Below are 14,340 nucleotides of genomic sequence, written 5' to 3'. Positions count from 1 at the left end.
AAAGGGGACTGGAGCTTTCAGGCAGAGTTTCTAGGAGAGAGCCCCCTGGAAGGTTCTAGTTTTGTAAAAATTAAGATGTTGACAGCAAGGGAGTCAGGGCTTTCTCAGAAAATGTGTAGGGAGAATGGAGGGCAAGTAACTGTTGCCAAAGGAGAAGATTGTTTGGTACCAATTGTTGCAGGAAATGACTTCAGGAAGTCTTTATTGTTTTCTGATGCTTTTTCTGATGTGAAAATTGCCTGCATTTCTGATTAAATATAAAGGTGTTTGAAAAGAAAAAATACTGCTTTCAATTTCTACAGTGATCATACTGCTTTATTTGTTTTTCACTCAGATACACTGTTACAGATAGTCTAACCATAATTGTTTAACATTACTACTTGCTGTAAATTTTTAAAAAGGGTTAATGCAATTTTAAAATGTGATCATGATGAAAGACTGGAAAGCAAGAGGATCAGTGTGAAAAGCAAAAAATTAACTAATTTTTTGCATGAAATGCATACTTTGTTCTTTACCTTAGTGAAGGGAGCCCTGACCAGTTTAATTTCTTGTCAGTGTAAAATTCTTAATTTTCTGTCTGAAGCCCCAGACTTGCTTCAGGTACTGCACAAGAGCCTTTCTACTTGGAAAGGATCCACATACTGTTATCAGAAAATAGAATGTGAGAATATCTGTAGGTCTCCAGTGGAGGAGAGGACAGTGAAAGAGGAGATATATTTGGGGAATTGCTGAAATTTAATATGATAGCAGGACCTCTGGAAAGATTGTCTGGAAAAGTGACTGAATTATCAAAGACTTTTATTTATTTCAAGGCCATTGAGCCAGTTTCAGTAGAATACTGAGGTGAGACAACTAATTGCTGTAAGGGAAAAGGAAGGAGACAGGAAGGTGTGGCTATATATATTTAAATGGAAAAAGGCATTAAACCAAGATTTACAAATTGCTGTGTTTAGGCTGTTGCATGTTAGTGAACTCTAAATATATGAGTGAGAGAGTCAGGGTTCCATTAAACGTGTAAAACTTCATGAACCTCTTTTGTCTGAGCATCTGGAACATCTTCCTTTTCTTCTTTTTACTCCTTCCTTAATGAACTCTTGTCTCTTGTTCTTCCAACTTGTAGTTCCTGTGCAAGAGGGGAGGAGATGTTTCTGCTTTGATCTCTAGCACCTTCAGGACTGGGTGGCTGGCAGAGCTGGCAGTGTTCCTTGGAGGAATTCATAGGGTTTCTCTACCTAAGCTCAGCCCCTGCCCCCAGCAGGTTCCAAAACCAGGAGAGAAAGTCCTACAAGTAGCCACTTTCTCTCTTCCTTGCAATAACTTCAAAAAGGAACTTGAGTCTTGCAGGATAAGGGTTGTTTGTTCTGTGTAGCTTGTAAATGCAGAGTGACTTCACCAGTGTTGGGTGTTTTGTAGTTTACTTGGGTGTGGTTTCCACCCCACCATATTCTCTATGAAGTCTGTCTCCATTTTCCTTTCAGATCCCTCTGGGTATCCTTGTTACTGCTGAGCATCCTCGAACTGAGGCAAACCCAAACTTCATGGTGCTCCTTTCTCAGGAAGCAATGTTCTCTTGGGTTGCTTTGGCCAAGGAAGGGCTCTTTCCAACTGTTGTTGTTATAGAGCAAATAAACTTTTCTCTAGGACTCAAAATGTGGTATGCTTCAGACATTTTCCATAAGTTTTGCAATTAGAAGGGAACTGTAGGGCAGTTGGTGTGGTGAGATCTTCGTAGTTGATGACAGAATTTTGTGTTCACCTTATATCTTATTTTTTTTGAATCTATGGATGAAGATTTAGCAACTAACCATTACAAATGCACTGTGTTTGGGGAATATGATGGTAAATCCTTATATCTAGTGGCTTAAAGATGTCTGCTGCTTGTTTACTTATTTCTTTAGAACAAGAGGATGAGGAAGCCAGTACTGGATCTCATTTAAAACTGATAGTAGATGCTTTCCTTCAGCAGCTTCCAAATTGTGTCAACAGAGACCTCATAGACAAGGTACAGTCATAATTTTAATTTTTTTCCACTCTTAAAAGCCAAAATACTGGATCATATAGACCAGAAATAAAGATTTGAAGCTTTGAAATCTGTCAGTAGCTGGATTAAATTTTAATTAGTCTGTATTCCTGTCCCTGGACATGTTTTCTAACTGTGTCAGTTCCATACAAAAGTGAAGGTTTTTATGATTGTTTTTAAAGCAGCTGCCTGTAGTAGGAATAGCTCTGTAAAAGCCACTTTTGAAAAGCATTTTCTGCTGCTTTAAATAAAATCCACTCCATTAAAGGTGAAGCACTGCATTGACTTTTCTCTTTATAGGCAGCAATGGATTTTTGCATGAATATGAACACAAAAGCCAACAGAAGAAAACTTGTACGAGCACTTTTCATAGTTCCTAGACAAAGGTAAGAACTGAAGCTGGATCCATCCATTCATTATTTAACTTAGCTATGGATTTTTTAAAACCAATGTATATTCCAAGTTACATTTGCTTAGTCCACTTATGGAATGGCTTACCCTGGAGCACGAAAGGAATATTTAAGGTCAGTGATCAGTGAATTCACCACAGTATTTTGCCCAAAGTTAACATTTTTCTTAGTTAATTTATTTTTTCTCTGGTACTTGGTGTTTATAGCAGATCATTTAATCACTTTTAACCATGAAAACAACAGCAAAACCCACCTCCTACCAGAAAGGGAGGATATATTTCATTCAGGACAAGTTGCACTTTTCAGTGTGAATGGTTAGAGCACAGTCTAGTTAAGAGAGGAGGATTTCTTGTGATATGTTAATTCTGATATAGCACACAGCCTTTATAACAGCCTTGTGTCTGCTGGAACAGCCAGTTCTAGGCCAGCCAGTTTGAGCCTCGTTTGTCCATGTACATCAGGCCCGGCAGAGCTTTTGCTGTTACTCCTTGTCTCTCCTTGTGTAAGTGGGTTTCCTGCACTTACAGGAAGAGCCTTTCTTCCAAAAATGGTTGGAAATATTAAAAGAAACATTGAATTAGTTGGAAGAATAATACATTTCTCTGTTCTCTGGTAAACTTGGGCCTCAAATAGGTCACTTTTCTTGCTCCACCTTGCCCCATTTCTCATGATAAGTTGTTTGATGCTGCTTTTAGTTTGAAGTGTTTCATGATCATCTTGGAATTCCTGTTAGAGTTCCCACTGCTTTGATTCCATTCCCTTTTAACACTGGGGGGAAAAACATATCTTGAGTGTCTGTCTCAACATGTGTAGCTTTGAATAAACACACTTTGGTGTTTGGTTTTCCTTACAGTTAATCACTGCTTGCACTGTGCTTTCAACCTTAATTTGAGCCTATTTCTACATCCCATCTGTAATAAGCATCTGCTGTGCTAATAAATAACCCTTAGCTGTGTCAAACCAGTGGTTTGTTTGCTGACTGGAGCCATTAACCTGACTCTACATTAAAACTCGTTTTTGCAATTAGAAGTGCATGTAATCTTTCATTCTCTTCCATATTCTTGCCCCTATAAATTATGGGTTTGACACCTCAGTCTTTGGAGACTTTGATAGAGGCCTCATTGTGCCTGAAATGTGGATTACTGACAGAGGAGACAGGCAGTTAAGTATCTTCTGTATTAGGTGTAAAAAGGTGCTCTTCAGCCCAAATTTAAGTTGCAAAAGTAACATTTCTGTTCTCAGCCTGCTGGTATTCTTGAAATGCATCAAAACACAATGTGAGAAGAACTTCTTTTTCACAGCCTAGAACATCTACAACAGTGTAAATCAACAGGACCACTTAGACTTTTGTCTTCAGCTCTCCCATAGTAGAGATTTTTCCACGTTTGCAAAATGGAAGTGGCTTGTTGTGTGGTCTGTGAGCATGGTGTGATGTTTGTACCACAGCCCTGTATTTCTTCCTGAGGGTGTAGATTCTGGCTTGCTCAAACTGATCGTTAACTCATGGAACCTCTTTGAAAATCCATTATTTTCTTTGCATAAGCTGCTGAAGTGTGCAGGTGATAATGACCTGGAGGAGCTTGTAGGCATTGTGCACAGCAAAAGGAGGTACTTTCAAACAGGGACAGCATAATGGCTTGTAAATTGAGCAGTGTGATTTCACAGGTGGCATGAAAGCAGAGTTAAATTCCCAATATATTGTACTATTCAAAAAGTGTCTTTGATCAGACTGTGATATGAACACAGTTAAGTTCCTAGAAACCCATGTAGTAGTGTCTGCATTGCCACTGATTTCTTGTCTTCCCCGTGGTAGTTCCATTATCCTACAAATTTCTTTTAAAAATAATAATTTGAAAGGATTAACTTTTCTGTAGGAGCTCAGTAGACCCGAATAGATGGTGGGGTTGGCTGGAGGGGCTGCCACCTTCATGACAATTTTGGTCTCTAATAGTTGGGAAATGTTAACATTCCATGTACAATTCCTTTTTAATACCTTTTTCTGCTGTCTGCTCTGAGACCTACTGCACTAGTGAATACTGGAGCTTCCAGCTGTAAGATGTTAAGTTCAGTTGTACATATCTGCCTGCTTTAGTGATCCAGTGCTGGGCTACTTAGCAGGAGAAGCAGGATGTTGACTGAGATGCTTGTTCTGAACCACAAGCAGTTGCAATGTAAATACCAGCAGCTGAACTGCCCAGAGATGGAGAGGATTTGAAAGGGCCATCTATCCTAATATTTAAGTTACTGTACTACTTTAGTTGATAAGGAGCAGTTCTGCTGTCTGTCTTGAAGTCAGCATTTATAATCCTTTTTGCTATAGAAAATTCCCTGTATTCTGTAGCACAGTACTTCGAGGCTTTGTGTGCTGTGCAAAACAGTGCTTGTGCTCTGGGTACCTCTTCACTGAGCCATGGGGGTATGTCTTGTCTTTCCATTATTGTTGTTCCATGCTAGTTTTCACTAATTCCAGGTATTTCTACAATATCTCTCCAGGATACCGTGGGAGAAGAAAGCTTGTTATGGTTGTGTTTTTGAGGAGGGTTTTTTGTGAAAGGTTCAAAGGAACAGTGTCCTTGCAGGATGCAGATAAAGCAGTGTGTTTTCCAGAAGCATTTAGTTTCCAAGAGTATTAGATAATGCTCTCTAAGTCTGCCTGTTTTGTTGGCAACCATAATGAGATATTTCAATAACAGAATAAAATTCTGTTTCTTCCCTTGAGATCACTTTTGGGAAATGTGCAGACATGACACTTTTACCAAGAAAGGGTAGAAGTGGTTTTATGTTTGAGGAGCAGTGCAGGCACTGTGAAATCAGTCATTATGTGATGTTGCCAGGGAGCTTTCCTGCTCCCACTAGGGCTGGATAGATTGGGACAAACCAGGATTCTTCGAGACAGAAAACTTAACTTGATAAAAAAGGCCATTTCTTCCTCAACTCACTGTAGATCAGTGTTAAAATACACCATCTTTGCCCTGCTCTCTTGAGTAGTGATGAATGGGTCACATTTACATTTTCAGCTGTGATTTGAACCTTCAACCCAACAGAACAGAAAGCCTTTTAAAAAGATTTTTCAGTGCTAGCGTCCAAGTGGCTTTCAGATTTGCACTGGAGGATTGATTTAAAATTAAATATTAGCCTTTTAATTCAGTCAGTGAATTTAATGCAGGCAGTGAGTTAACCCATACTGCTTACAGCCTTAGGGCTTTTATATGTAAGTCTTTGCTGTCTAACTGAATTATCTTCCTGTACAGGTACACATAATTATTTAGGTTTAACTGCATGCTACAATTTTGTTTAATTTTCTTTAACTTCAGAGAGAGAAGTTTGAAATCTCTTTTTAGGCCTTAAATTCTAAACTATTCTACACATATGCTAAGCAGTAAATAGGAGCTGTGCTGGCTTCTGATATTTTTTGCCTTTCCAATCTATGGTGATCTGGGAAAGTTGCAAATTTGCTGACCAAGAGATCAGTTGTTCCTGTGGAAATTTTTAGCATTCTTGTTGATTGTTCAGAATTCAGAAGTTAGCTGCTTCTTAAGGATTAAGGATTAAATACTTCTGCACATTTTAACTCCCAAGTTGTAAACCTCTTATGCATCTCCCTTCTTTCTACTCTTCATTCTGAGAATTCTCAGTGGCAAGGTCCTTTGTGTCCAATTGAACTCACCAGTGTCTCAGTGGCCTGTCTCAACTGAGGATAAAATTCAGGGATGTGCTTGAGATCAAGGAGTTTATGCCAAGGCAGAGAAATAAAGAGCACTTCTCTGGTAGCATTCCCATTCCACAGCATCCTTCTCTTCCCATGGAACAGTGTGGATGGCACTTTGTACCTGTTCAGGCCCTGTGAATGCACTGCTTTTGTCTGGATTATGATTATGCTGGTGAGGCAGGAGTTCTTGCTCCAGTGTTTAGTTCTTTAAGCTCTGTCCAAAAATCCCAGAAATGAAGAAATGTACAAAACACCCCTTCATTCTTTTTGGGTATAAAATTTTGGATGCATCCATTTTACAGAGATTGCTATTAGGACTTTAATTGAGAAAAGTTTTGGTGTGGGTTGTTTTTTGTTTGTTTTGTTTAAATAAACTAATACTTGAAATTCTACAAAGAAGACAGGCTCTTAAATATTTCACTGGAGTGCACTTCATGTGATCCTGAGATCTAGAGCTGACTGGATTTCAATCCACAGTATGTGGTTAAAATGACAGTGGTCAGAAATAGTGGTTTTTTACTGTGGTGGTATTTATTCGGGGTGCTTAACACAGACTTCAGAGCCTGACTCAGCCCTGATGCCAGATCTTGCTTCATGATGTACCAGAGCAGGAAGAGAAAGCAATACTGTGGTGGGGTTTTTTTAGCTGATTTCTTCCCCTTTTCTCGAGAGGAAGAAACGCTTTTGGAGAAAACAAAGCACTGCAGGTACCAGTAGATGGTGCCACTGATACTGCCATGTCTCCACTGCTGAACGCAAACTTTGGTCTCCTCTGAGGGGGAACTGATTCAATCCCTGATTGCCGATGTCAGAGTCACTGACCCAAGGCTTTGCTTTATTATATTTCACCTATTTAGAAATGCCCGGTCTTAGTGTGGTTCCCCATGAAGAGACCTTTTGTGTCCTGTGAGGGAATAACAACAATGTGCTCTAAGACTTTAATTTTCCCCTGGGTATGTTCAGTTTACAGAGATGAAATTATTGGCTCTCAGCAGGCAGGTACTTGTTCAGATCAGAATAAAACTTTCTGGTATTTGTCTTAAAAGAGATGCCAAAGAGAAATCCCCTCAGTTAGAATACACCCCCTCAGTTCAGCCACAAGTTTAGCTTTTGTATCTGTGTGTGAAGTAATGAGACTTTCACTTCTTTCTGAGTTAATGGCTAAATGCTTAATAGCGTGTATGGTAGTAATTTGCTGTGGGTAGTCAGCCTTGAACTAGCTTGAAAAATGTAAATACTGCTTCAGTTATTAATTAACAAAAGAGATAAAAACTGTTAAATAGGTAACTGAGGTACCTGCAATGTTTCACCAGGAGTTCCATGTGTTATCAGGGGGCTGCTCGGCTATGCCTCTTTCAGAAAGTATATTCTGATGCTCCTAATCCACAATTTAATACCTCACTGTCTCCTTTTCTGCACGTGAATGTGCTCTAGTGACACAGAATTAGAAAGGTGAAGGGAGGCAGTCATGGATGCTTTGTTTTGGGGTTTTGGTCTTGATGCTTTTCCAGTTTTACTTTGTGCCAGGACAAGCTCTGTGTATCGACTGTGCTTTTGGATTTTTTTGTCAGCGTTTTTTTTCTTTTTCTTTTCCTTTCCTTAGCAGTAGGGAAAGCCTTAATCCTTCATAAAGTGTAAACTCAAGATCCATTTCTCCCTCACAGGCAATTTCTTACTTGAAGCATGAAAATCTAGGACGTTTCTCTCCACTGAAAAACTTAGGCTTGTTCTACAGTTCATCTGTTTACTGCATTAACTCAGCAAGCTGAAAATAAACCAAAACTACTTCCTTCAGCTTGTTAAATGATATTATGAGGCCTCAGAGTGCAGTGGGTTTCTCTGCATGTAAAAGGGATGTGTGCACACAGCATGAATGGTTTGCATAAATGTGCAAAGGAAATGGCTGTGAAGGCATGTAATCAAGGAGAGAAAGGAAAGTGAGGGAAGTTCTGTAGAAAACTTGGAAATATTACCATTTGTGGGAGTACTAGCTGAAGTTTTGGGTAAAGGGTGGCCACATCACATCTGCTGAGCTTTGTTTTATGTAATAACTACTACATTAATTTTGAAGTTTGCCACCTTAAAACTAAAGGTGTTCCTACTTTCCTGGTTATTTCTGCTGCTACAAAAAAACATGTTAAAACCTTCCAGTAAACAATGGGGTTCTCTGTAAGGATTTTTTGGTTTTGCCCATTGAGATGGGTCTTAATTTTGTTGGTGTCTGGTAATTTATTGAAGGTCAAATTCTGTAGCTGAGATGGTATTTGGCATTTTACCTAAGGCAGTAGCTTCCAAAGGAAATTAACTGTGAAGGATTCCAGCAGGACATGGTAGTTTACCTTTTGTATTGTTTTTAAATTGCATTGCAATCTGAAGTGAGCCCAAAAAACTGCATATGTGTAGTCCTGTCACTATATGCACATTCATTCTTTTCATAAGTAAAATAGTACCCACATTTGTAGACATAAATGCCTTTTTGTCTATAAATTAATTGTGTATTTAATCTTCTCCTTTGTTTGCAGGTTGGATTTGCTACCATTTTATGCAAGACTGGTTGCCACATTGCATCCCTGTATGTCTGATGTGGCAGAGGATCTCTGTTCCATGCTGAAAGGGGATTTCAGATTCCATGTATGTTTTGATGATTTAACTTTTTGAATTCAGATTAACCAATCTGATAAGTCATCCTTTGGTGAAAAAACCCAACATTTGGTGTTCTAATAGAGTATTTAATTCAAATTAGTTTTTACAATTTTCATCAATCAAAATTTTCTATTCCTCTTAATTGTATTTTTCAGTGTTGTTTCTCCTTTTTTCTTGAGTTTTGTACTCAAACTGGTTATGGTGCACAGTGATGATTTCTTCACCATATTCTCAGTTTTATGGCACAAATTTCAGTTTTTGTTTCTAGCACTGACATTACAATGTGTATTTATTGCTCAGACTTACTTGAATCAACTATCTGAAGTTAACTGTTCTCAGAAAAACCTCTTTCTGTTGGGGAAATACAATTTTGTATTTTGTGGATTATGTTTAGACATGGATACGTATTTGTGCTTTGTTAGTAAAATTATGCTGGATGTCAGTAATTTAAAAAAAAAGAAAAGTCTGCACATTATTAAATCTGACTTGAAAAAGCCATCAATGTTTAATATTTCCTTGAGGACTATCCAAGTGACCCATGTCAAACACTACTGATTTCCCAAGCTGCTTAAGCATGTTCAGGTCAAAGTAATTTAGAAGAGCTGGGTGTTTTCGAGGGCCTGAAATCAATTATTTTCATTTTTTAGGTAAGAAAGAAGGACCAGATCAACATTGAAACAAAGAACAAAACTGTGAGGTTTATTGGTGAGCTTACCAAGTTTAAGATGTTCTCCAAAAATGATACCCTCCACTGTTTGAAGGTTGGTTTTGTGATACTCCTGTGCTCCTGCATATTCTAATGTGTCCCCCTCCTATTTCCCTTCATTTACCTATTGCTGATGTTTTCTGAATTTATTACATATGGTGTTTTAAACCCTGATGTCTGTTGTTACTTGTATGAGGAGACTTTTGTAGCTGTTTATGGAAGTTAGAATGTTTTCATTTCTCTAATGGTAGAAAGATATTAAAATAAATTTCCACCTTTGGACCTAAACTGCTAACAATGTTCTTTGTAGGTATGGCAGACGTTGCTGCTTATTAATCTGCTATAACTTGCAAAACTTTCATTATGTTGATTTCAATTAATGTTTTTGCAGAAAAAAATGACAGTAAGGGGGAGGGATTGGAGGCAAAAAGCTTTTCAGTGATGCAGGGAGGGGCTTTTATGCCATTTTAGCAGGTGCTTTTGTTTGTTGAGGTGCAAAACAAATCTTTGGAAAGCATTGATCTCTGGGCACATCATCTCACTTTGCTGATAAACATGCAAACTTATCTTTGATGTCAAGTCCCAAATTAAAAAAATGTTTTTTAAAAATACAAGGTGTTTGAAGACTCACAGCTTAAGATCACTTTCTGTGAATAGTTGCTCTTCAATCAAAGCTGAATTCTTAAGACATTGTAATCATCACAACTTAATGTTCTCTGCAGTTGAAAAAGATGTTTAACGAGCTGTGTTTTTGTATCAATATATACCAGATGCTTCTGTCAGACTTCTCACATCACCATATTGAGATGGCATGTACCCTGCTGGAAACCTGTGGAAGGTTCCTCTTTAGATCACCAGAGTCTCATTTAAGAACCAGTGTTCTTTTGGTAAGAGAAAACTTGTCATCTTATGGGGGAGGGTGTCAGGCACTGACTTAAAGCAATTACTCCTTTTTGAAAGTGTCCTGGAGAACTCCAGTCGGCCTATAAATCTGTTCATGACTTGAAAGAAAATGTAAAAAAAGAATTGAATTTCTGAAGCAAAAAGCTATTGCTTTTGAACTACAGGTAATTCAGAGATAGGGCAAAACCAGAGGATGAGGTTGAAAGAATGTAGTAGCTGTATGTGAACATTCCTGAGATACAATTTGAGAGGACAACCAGACATGATTTCAACTGGAGGTGAAGACAATTGTGGAGGAGGTGGTTTCTGTGTCCTGTGCAATGTCTGGGGTTTTACATTTGAAGAAAAAGTTAATGAAGGCACAAGAGGAAGCAGTTTTTGAAATAGAGATTGGGAATTAAGGTAAGAGTAGAAGTGGGATCTAGAAGTCTAGATAAGTACCGGCAAAGACATAAAAATTAAAAGAATTGGCTTTGGATCTTTTTTAATGGAATTGAGCCCTGAATAGTTCACTATTGAGAGACAATAATAAAACTGTGTTCGAGGCAAGAGACTGAGGCAAACATGGTTGAAGAATTCCTTTAAAGATAGGTTCACTTTCTCTTGAACCTGCAGCCTCTCCTCTCAAGCTGTAGTTAATGGAGAAGCAGTTGCATACTTGGGTATATTGTACAATTTCTTTTTTCACAAAACACTGTTTCTTTCTGAACCTCTTTTGAATGTCATAACGTCTGTTGGGGTGGTGTAGTCACAAGAGGAGAGAGATGGGCAAATTAACTGCAGGTTCTTGGCTCATGCTTTTTGTAGCAATGTACTTTGTATCTTGAAAGGTTTGAATCTCAATTTTCTAAAGGTTTGCCAGCTGACGTGTTTTATTGTTAAATATAGTCCTTTCCATAATCGAGTATTTTTCCCCTGAAAACACTATTCCATTATCTTTAAAAGACATTTTACTTGTTGCTGTCATCTCTTTGTAGTTAATAAAAATTTTAGAAGTCAGTAAAAGTTAAAAAGCTGCTTTTTGTAACTCACTGCTTTTAGTCTTATGCACTACAAAAGTGCTGGTTGTTAGCTGGGTTGCTGGAATCTGCTGGATGAATGCTAAACATGACCTAACTGTGAAGTGCAGGACAAAGCACAAACACTGTTTGAATAACTGAGGCTTAAAGCCTCACAAGGTTTCAGATAAGTAGTCTTTCTTATGCAGTGAGGAACCAGGAAAAGATGGAGGTGGCAAATAAGTTTGGAATCTCTATTGATTGAGATGTAAAATAAGCTAAATAGATTTCTTTTCTGCAACCATCTCAGTAGCTACATCTTTTAACATTCCCTTAAACATAGAGATTAATTTTGACTTAAATAGTCTTATGCAAATTGGATCATAGTCTTATGGTACCAGTTAGTGTGAACTGCAGAAAAGATTACTCCTGAAGCAAGCTAATTACAATCTTGTGGTAAAAATCTAAGCAAATGTAAAGCTGATCTTCTCAATGACTCTTATGGGTAGAATTAAGGCTGTTGATCCTCCAAATAATTATTGGTCTTAATCTTTACTGCTGACGATATATTATGTAATAAGATTCCAAACAGGCTGCGTGGCCCTCATTAAAGACAACATTGCTTTGTCCTGGTGTGGAAGAAAGTCATAGTTAAGAATGGATTTTAAAAGTAATTAGGGGAAAATTAATTATTGAGAAGTAGAGTGTTCTGTAAGAATGTTGCAAACTTAGTGGCACTAAGTGACTCAGTCTAGAGAAACATTTAATGGTCATATCCTGGTTTTGTACAACTACTTCAGGTTGTGCAAATTATTTACAGATTGTTTTATCAGGACAATGTTTATTTCTGTTAATTGTTCTTTTTGGCAAATCTTTCAAATTCAGTGTCCTTTATGTAACTTCAAATATTAACATAAAATTGACTTGGCCTTAGGATATTTGAATTACATTATTTGAGTTGGAGCCTTGAAAGGAAGATCACCTTTATCTTGATTTATGTTTCTGTAACATAATGATGTTAAAATGTCAAATTCTTGTGTTATTTTGTCATGGTCTTGTTAAAAGGATATTTGAAGTTTTGGTATTAAAAGCCTCCTGGTGCATTTTTAATCATTTAACTTAGACAATTGTCTTAAGCTTTAGGGCAAGATCACTTGTGTTTATAAATACACAGAACTGAAGCTACCTGGTGGCTTCTTTCTTGTGTAGATAGAGTTGGAACTGTGGGAGATGTTTTTACAGGCAAAGCCTGTGACAAAGTAAATGCAGTTAATTTAGACTGTCTTAATGCACTGTAACAATAGTGTGCTTCCAAGAAACTAAAAATTTTGATTTTGAACTGTTGGAATAACAGGGATTGAGGTGGTGCATATTGTATCTTCTGGGAAGAAACATATTTTTAATTACAACCTATTATTTGCAATATAATGTATAACTTTTTGTAACAGGAAAATACACAAATTATGTAGGTTAGGTTTTTTTAAATTTTAATTGCAAACCATTCTGCCATTTTCTGTAGTCTTTCACTTTGCCCCACTTAATTTTCCAGTTTATAGTAAAACATGCTAAATGTCACTATGGCAGAAAATATGTATTTTCTCCTGATCCATCTAGAAAAGGTGAAAATTTTTTCAAAGGTAACATTAACATGTAGGACATGGTAAGGTTTTGGAACTTCCTGCTAGGAGTGGTTTTTCCCCACATACAGCAGTTCATGTGCTCAGTTGTCCAGGGCTGTGCATCTGTTGAGCACCTGTAGGAAAACTTTTATGCTACTACTTGAGAGAAATTTCCCATTTGGAAAGGAACAGTCTCAGTTAAGGAATCAAAGGAGGGGCCATTTGTGTCATGGAAAAGGTCAAAAATGAAATACCTTAGGGTTGTTGTCAGATCAAGACCTTCCTGGTGAGAGATGACTAAAATCGAGGAGGAAAATTACATTATTAGTTGGGTTACTGAGTTACACAAAACTGCTCTTCCTCACTGAATTAGCAGCTGAAACTCAGGGTTAAGGAGCTGTTTGTGTGCATTGACATCTCAGTGGAACTGAACCACTGCCTTGGAAAAGAAATTTGAAATTACTCAAACTTAGTGGAAAGTCCACCAACATTAAAAATTGTGCTTCTCCACCAATGATCCAAGCAGGTTTAAACTCTTGTCGTTGGTTTACTGGATGCATGAATGTATCTACTGATATTTGTGTGAGGGGATAAAACAGCACGGACATGTTCATTTTGTTTTATCTATTTGAAGCTGTAAATTACTCTGTAGCCAACCTGTAGTAAATAATGAAGTCTGACTAGTACAGTTTCTTTTCCTGGTGAACCACCATAGGGTGATTTAGAATATATGGGCTATGATGATGTACATAAATATTTAATGCAACTTATATATATACACATATGTGTAATTCTGTGTATATATGTATATGCAAATAAATGCACAGATGCATATAGAAAGTATTTCATTATGGAATTAAGCTCACCCTCATCTTTACCTGTTAAAATCAGCAGCTTAGAACTGCTGCTTTAGTACAGTATTTTTAGGTAAAAGAAATTTTTAAAATCCACAAAGTAAACCGTAACATACATATCCAAAATGAAATATGGAGAAAAGATTGTGTTTAGTGAGGAAAATTAGGACAATCCTGACAATTAAGCACAGTAATTAGTGTTACTTGACTGATTTTTCCTGAAATGACTTTCTGGTAGGTACTGCTTCTCTTGCAGTGGATTCTGCTTGGGTAAACAGCAACAATGGAGCCTGGAGTAAAGAAAATGCCATTGCCTAAACCTTTGGGAATTCATGTGAAACCATCAAAATAGACTCACTGGAATTGCACTGATGTGAAAAATAGATTGTCAGTCTTAGGAAGATTCACTGTGCTTGTGAAGACATCAGTATTTCAGCTACTTTAGTTAAATAAAATAGCTGCTGATAATCTAAACTTT

At 37.5% G+C, this 14,340-nt stretch overlaps 1 protein-coding gene across 3 annotated transcripts in view; it reads left to right on the top strand.

The window, feature by feature from the left end:
• UPF2 (UPF2 regulator of nonsense mediated mRNA decay) overlaps positions 1–14,340 on the top strand; it is a 55,786-nt gene that overhangs the window by 17,272 nt on the left and 24,174 nt on the right. For all 3 annotated transcript variants that reach the window (XM_051795145.1, XM_051795146.1, XM_051795144.1), the window contains 5 exons: positions 1,899–2,002; positions 2,321–2,406; positions 8,662–8,770; positions 9,430–9,543; positions 10,259–10,375. In XM_051795145.1, the coding sequence (XP_051651105.1) occupies positions 1,899–2,002; positions 2,321–2,406; positions 8,662–8,770; positions 9,430–9,543; positions 10,259–10,375 (530 nt within the window). The remainder of the gene's footprint in view (positions 1–1,898; positions 2,003–2,320; positions 2,407–8,661; positions 8,771–9,429; positions 9,544–10,258; positions 10,376–14,340) is intronic.

The sequence above is a fragment of the Manacus candei genome, unplaced genomic scaffold (genome assembly GCF_025592945.1).
Source record: "Manacus candei isolate 608988 ecotype Guabito, Panama unplaced genomic scaffold, ASM2559294v1 h1tg000042l, whole genome shotgun sequence".
NCBI lineage: Eukaryota > Metazoa > Chordata > Aves > Passeriformes > Pipridae > Manacus > Manacus candei.
This window is presented reverse-complemented; position numbering and strand designations above follow the sequence as displayed.